The sequence below is a fragment of the Oncorhynchus masou genome, unplaced genomic scaffold, assembly GCF_036934945.1.
Source record: "Oncorhynchus masou masou isolate Uvic2021 unplaced genomic scaffold, UVic_Omas_1.1 unplaced_scaffold_779, whole genome shotgun sequence".
Taxonomy (NCBI): domain Eukaryota; kingdom Metazoa; phylum Chordata; class Actinopteri; order Salmoniformes; family Salmonidae; genus Oncorhynchus; species Oncorhynchus masou.
In genome coordinates, this window is record NW_027014259.1 from 290,001 (window position 1) to 297,343 (window position 7,343).

Below are 7,343 nucleotides of genomic sequence, written 5' to 3' on the forward strand. Positions count from 1 at the left end.
GGGACCCCAGGGACACACAGGGACACCCAGGGACACCCAGGGACACCAGGGACACCCAGGGACACCAAGGGACACCAGGGACAGCCAGGGACACCAGGGACACCCAGGGACATCAGGGACACCCAGGGACACACAGGGACCCAGGGACACCCAGGGACACCAGGGACACCCAGGGACCCAGGGACATCAGGGACACCCAGGGACACCAGGGACACCCGGGGACACACAGGGACACCCAGGGACATCAGGGACACCAGGGACATCAGGGACACCCATGGACACACAGGGACACACAGGGACACCCAGGGACACACAGGGACATCAGGGACACCCAGGGACATCAGGGACACCCAGGGACACCAGGGACAGCCAGGGACATCAGGGACACCCGGGGACACCCGGGGAATCGTGGCAGGAAGTCAGCTGACTACGACTGTGTCATTGGGGGTTCAAGTTGTGTGTCTGTTGGTGTCTCACTCATTCATGTCTCACTCAAGAGAAAGCAACTAAGGATAGTCTTCCTCTCCCTCCCTCCATGGGGCCTGACGATCAAACGGCAGACTGCAGGGCTGGCACAGAGGCACCTTCATGTCCCTTCCAATTATTTAGACACGAAGAGGAAGAAGAGGAAGTAGAGGAAGAAGAGGAAGTAGAGGAAGAAAAGGAAGTAGAGGAAGTAGAGGAAGAAGAGGAAGTAGAGGAAGAAGAAGAAGAAGAAGAAAGGGAAGTAGAGGAAGAAGAGGAAGTAGAGGAATAAAATGAAGTAGAGGAAGAAGAGGAAGTAGAGGAAGAAGAAGAAGAAAGGGAAGTAGAGGAAGAAGAGGAAGTAGAGGAAGAAGAAGAAGAAAGGGAAGTAGAGGAAGAAGAGGAAGTAGAGGAAGAAGAGGAAGTAGAGGAAGTAGAGGAAGAAAAAGAAGTAGAGGAAGAAAAGGAAGTAGAGGAAGAAGACGAAGTGTTGCTGTTGGAAGATCTTGGAGAAGCTCACCATCTGTCGCCCTGACGACCGCCAGCCTGCCAGGCATCTCCTGAAACAGAGACTGAAGGAAGGAGGGAGAGCATTAGTTTCCTCAGCCCGCGAGGGTTGCAGATGTGGGGGAAAAGACCAAACAAAAGTTGAACTATTCTGACAGCCCATGGAGATATGCTAATTAGACCTCTACATGCCGGCACTTTGAGACAATTATTTCCTGGGCTGGTTGGTAATTAGTGAGAGAAGAATCAACACTATGGGGATGTTCACACACACTGAAAAGAGAGAGAGGAGAGACAGAACGACAGAGAGGAGGGAGAGAAAGGACAGAGAGGAGAGAGAGAAAGGACAGAGAGGAGAGAGAGAGAGAGGAGAGAGAGGAGAGAGAGAAAGAGAGACAGACCGACAGAGAGAGAGAGAGAGAGAAGAGAGACAGAGAGAGAGAGGAGAGACAGACCGACAGAGAGGAGAGAGAGAAAGGACAGAGAGGAGAGAGAGAAAGGACAGAGAGGAGAGAGAGAGAGGAGAGAGAGGAGAGAGAGAAAGAGAGACAGACCGACAAAGAGAGAGAGGAGAGACAGACCGACAGAGAGAGAGAGGACAGAGAGAGAGAGATGACAGAGAGACAGAGCGATAGGAGAGGGAGGACAGAGAGAGAGGAGAGACCGGGGTATTATTGACTGATGGGGTATTATTGACTGATGGGGTATTATTGACTGATGGGGTATTGACTGATGGGGTACTTTTGACTGATGGGGTGTTATTGACTGATGGGGTATTATTGACTGATGGGGTATTATTGACTGATGGGGTATTATTGTCTGATGGGGAATTATTGACTGATGGGGTATTATTGACTGATGGTTTTTTTTTGACTGATGGGGTATTATTGACTGATGGGGTATTATTGACTGACAGGGTATTGACTGATGGGGTATTATTGACTGATGGGGTATTATTGACTGATGGGGTATTATTGACTGATGGGGTATTATTGACTGATGGGGTATTGACTGATGGGGTACTTTTGACTGATGGGGTATTATTAACTGATGGGGTATTATTGACTGACGGGGTATTATTGTCTGATGGGGAATTATTGACTGATGGGGTATTATTGACTGATGGTTTTTTTTTGACTGATGGGGTATTATTGACTGACAGGGTATTGACTGATGGGGTATTATTGACTGATGGGGTATTGTTGACTGACGGGGTATTATTGACTGATGGGGTATTATTGACTGATGGGGTATTATTGACTGATGGGGAATTATTGACTGATGGGGTATTATTGACTGATGGGGTATTGACTGATGGGGAATTATTGACTGATGGGGTATTATTGACTGATGGGGTATTGACTGATGGGGTATTATTGACTGATGGGGTATTTACTGATGGGGTATTATTGACTGATGGGGTATTATTGACTAATGGGGTATTATTGACTGATGGGGTATTATTGACTGATGGGGTATTATTGACTGATGGGGTATTATTGACTGATGGGGTATTATTAACTGATGGGTTATTATTGACTGATGGGGTATTGACTGATGGGGTATTATTGACTGATGGGGTATTGACTGATGGGGTATTGACTGATGGGGTATTATTGACTGACAGGGTATTTTTGACTGATGGGGTATTATTGACTGATGGGGTATTATTGACTGATGGGGTAATATTGACTGATGGGGTATTATTGACTGATGGGGTATTGACTGATGGGGTATTATTGACTGATGGGGTATTATTGACTGATGGGGTATTATTGACTGATGGGGTATTATTGACTGATGGGGTATTATTGGCTGATGGGGTATTGACTGATGGGGTATTGACTGATGGGGTATTATTGACTGATGGGGTATTATTGACTGATGGGGTATTATTAACTGATGGGGTATTGACTGATGGGGTATTATTGACTGATGGGGTATTCACTGATGGGGTATTGACTGATGGGGTATTATTGACTGATGGGGTATTATTGACTGATGGGGTATTATTGACTGATGGGGTATTGACTGATGGGGTATTATTGACTGATGGGGTATTATTGACTGATTGGGTATTATTGACTGATGGGGTATTATTGACTGATGGGGTATTGACTGATGGGGTATTATTGACTGATGGGGTATTATTGACTGATGGGGTATTATTGACTGATGGGGTATTATTGACTGACGGGGTATTATTGACTGACGGGGTATTATTGACTGATGGGGTATTATTGACTGATGGGGTATTATTGACTGATGGGGTATTATTGACTGATGGGGTAGTATTGACTGATGGGGTATTGTTGACTGACGGGGTAGTATTGACTGATGGGGTATTGTTGACTGACGGGGTATTATTGACTGATGGGGTATTATTGACTGATGGGGTATTATTGACTGATGGGGTATTATTGACTGATGGGGTATTGTTGACTGACGGGGTATTATTGACTGATGGGGTATTATTGTCTGATGGGGAATTATTGACTGATGGGGTATTATTGACTGATGGGGTATTATTGACTGATGGGGTATTATTGACTGATAGGGTATTATTGACTGATGGGGTATTATTGACGGATGGGGTATTGACTGATGGGGAATTATTGACTGATGGGGTATTATTGACTGATGGGGTATTGACTGATGGGGTATTATTGACTGATGGGGTATTTACTGATGGGGTATTATTGACTGATGGGGTATTATTGACTGATGGGGTATTATTGACTGATGGGGTATTATTGACTGATGGGGTATTATTGACTGATGGGGTATTATTAACTGATGGGTTATTATTGACTGATGGGGTATTGACTGATGGGGTATTATTGACTGATGGGGTATTGACTGATGGGGTATTGACTGATGGGGTATTATTGACTGACAGGGTATTTTTGACTGATGGGGTATTATTGACTGATGGGGTATTATTGACAGATGGGGTAATATTGACTGATGGGGTATTATTGACTGATGGGGTATTGACTGATGGGGTATTATTGACTGATGGGGTATTATTGACTGATGGGGTATTATTGACTGATGGGGTATTATTAACTGATGGGGTATTGACTGATGGGGTATTATTGACTGATGGGGTATTGACTGATGGGGTATTGACTGATGGGGTATTATTGACTGATGGGGTATTATTGACTGATGGGGTATTATTAACTGATGGGGTATTATTGACTGATGGGGTATTGACTGATGGGGTATTATTGACTGATGGGGTATTGACTGATGGGGTATTGACTGATGGGGTATTATTGACTGACAGGGTATTTTTGACTGATGGGGTATTATTGACTGATGGGGTATTATTGACTGATGGGGTATTATTGACTGATGGGGTATTGACTGATGGGGTATTGACTGATGGGGTATTATTGACTGATGGGGTATTATTGACTGATGGGGTATTATTAACTGATGGGGTATTGACTGATGGGGTATTATTGACTGATGGGGTATTATTGACTGATGGGGTATTATTGACTGATGGGGTATTATTGACTGATGGGGTATTATTGACTGATGGGGTATTGACTGATGGGGTATTATTGACTGATGGGGTATTATTGACTGATGGGGTATTATTGACTGATGGGGTATTATTGACTGATGGGGTATTATTGACTGATGGGGTATTATTGACTGATGGGGTATTATTGACTGATGGGGTATTATTGACTGATGGGGTATTATTGACTGATGGGGTATTATTGACTGATGGGGTATTATTGACTGATGGGGTATTGACTGATGGGGTATTATTGACTGATGGGGTATTATTGACTGATGGGGTATTATTGACTGATGGGGTATTATTGACTGATGGGGTATTGACTGATGGGGTATTATTGACTGATGGGGTATTATTGACTGATGGGGTATTATTGACTGATGGGGTATTATTGACTGATGGGGTATTATTGACTGATGGGGTATTATTGACTGATGGGGTTTTTTTGACTGATGGGGTATTATTGACTGATGGGGTATTATTGACTGATGGGGTATTATTGACTGATGGGGTATTATTGACTGATGGGGTATTATTGACTGATGGTATTGACTGATGGGGTATTATTGACTGATGGGGTATTATTGACTGATGGGGTATTGACTGATGGGGTATTATTGACTGATGGGGTATTATTGACTGATGGGGTATTATTGACTGATGGGGTATTATTGACTGATGGGGTATTATTGACTGATGGGGTATTATTGACTGATGGGGTATTATTGACTGATGGGGTATTATTGACTGATGGGGTATTATTGACTGATGGGTATTATTGACTGATGGGGTATTGACTGATGGGGTATTATTGACTGATGGGGTATTGACTGATGGGGGGGTATTGATTATTATTGACTGATGGGGTATTATTGACTGATGGGGTATTATTGACTGATGGGGTATTATTGACTGATGGGGTATTATTGACTGATGGGGTATTATTGACTGATGGGGTATTATTGACTGATTATTATTGACTGATGGGGTATTATTGACTGATGGGGTATTATTGACTGATGGGGTATTATTGACTGATGGGGTATTGACTTATTGACTGATGGGGTATTATTGACTGATGGGGTATTATTGACTGATGGGGTATTATTGACTGATGGGGTATTATTGACTGATGGGGTATTCTATACTGTTGGATTGACTGATGGGGTATTATTTGATGGGGTATTGACTGATGGGGTATTATTGACTGATGGGGTATTATTGACTGATGGGGTATTATTGACTGATGGGGTATTATTGACTGATGGGGTATTGACTGATGGGGTATTGACTGATGGGGTATTATTGACTGATGGGGTATTATTGACTGATGGGGTATTATTGACTGATGGGGTATTATTGACTGATGGGGTATTATTGACTGATGGGGTATTATTGACTGATGGGGTATTATTGACTGATGGGGTATTATTGACTGACTGATGGGGTATTATTGACTGATTATTGACTGATGGGGTATTATTGACTGATGGGGTATTATTGATGATGGGGTATTATTGACTGATGGGGTATTATTGACTGATGGGGTATTATTGACTGATGGGGTATTGACTGATGGGGTATTATTGACTGATGGGGTATTATTGACTGATGGGGTATTATTGACTGATGGGGTATTATTGACTGATGTATTGACTGATGGGGTATTATTGACTGATGGGGTATTATTGACTGATGGGGTATTATTGACTGATGGGGTATTATTGACTGATGGGGTATTATTGACTGATGGGGTATTATTGACTGATGGGGTATTATTGACTGATGGGGTATTATTGACTGATGGGGTATTATTGACTGATGGGGTATTATTGACTGATGGGGTATTATTGACTGATGGGGTATTATTGACTGATGGGGTATTATTGACTGATGGGGTATTATTGACTGATGGGGTATTATTGACTGATGGGGTATTATTGACTGATGGGTATTATTGTATTATTGACTGATGGGGTATTATTGACTGATGGGGTATTATTGACTGATGGGGTATTATTGACTGATGGGGTATTATTGACTGATGGGGTATTATTGACTGATGGGGTATTATTGACTGATGGGGTATTATTGACTGATGGGGTATTATTGACTGATGGGGTATTATTGACTGATGGGGTATTATTGACTGATGGGGTATTATTGACTGATGGGGTATTATTGACTTATTATTGACTGATGGGGTATTATTGACTGATGGGGTATTATTGACTGATGGGGTATTATTGACTGATGGGGTATTATTGACTGATTATTATTGACTGATGGGGTATTATTGACTGATGGGGTATTATTGACTGATGGGGTATTGACTGATGGGGTATTATTGACTGATGGGGTATTATTGACTGATGGGGTATTATTGACTGATGGGGTATTATTGACTGATGGGGTATTATTGACTGATGGGGTGATTATTGACTGACTGATGGGGTATTATTGACTGATGGGGTATTATTGACTGATGGGGTATTATTGACTGATGGGGTATTATTGACTGATGGGGTATTATTGACTGATGGGGTATTATTGACTGATGGGGTATTATTGACTGATGGGGTATTATTGACTGATGGGGTATTGTATGATGGGGTATTATTGACTGATGGGGTATTATTGACTGATGGGGTATTATTGACTGATGGGGTATTATTGACTGATGGGGTATTATTGATGGGGTATTATTGACTGATGGGGTATTATTGACTGATGGGGTATTATTGACTGATGGGGTATTATTGACTGATGGGGTATTATTGACTGATGGGGTATTATTGACTGATGGGGTATTGACTGATGGGGTATTATTGAC

General features: G+C 42.5%; 1 protein-coding gene across 1 annotated transcript; it reads right to left on the reverse strand.

Annotated features, from left to right (window-relative positions):
• Positions 1–601: 601 nt before the first annotated feature.
• On the reverse strand, positions 602–988 carry LOC135537439 (uncharacterized mitochondrial protein ORF4-like). Its single transcript, XM_064963604.1, has one exon. It carries the CDS (start codon positions 986–988, stop codon positions 602–604), a length of 387 nt encoding a protein of 128 aa, XP_064819676.1.
• Positions 989–7,343: the final 6,355 nt, after the last annotated feature.

Coding starts and splice junctions, on each gene's coding strand:
- LOC135537439 (XM_064963604.1), bottom strand. CDS start 988: ATGGTGAGCTTCTCCAAGATCTTCCAACAGCAACACTTCGTCTTCTTC.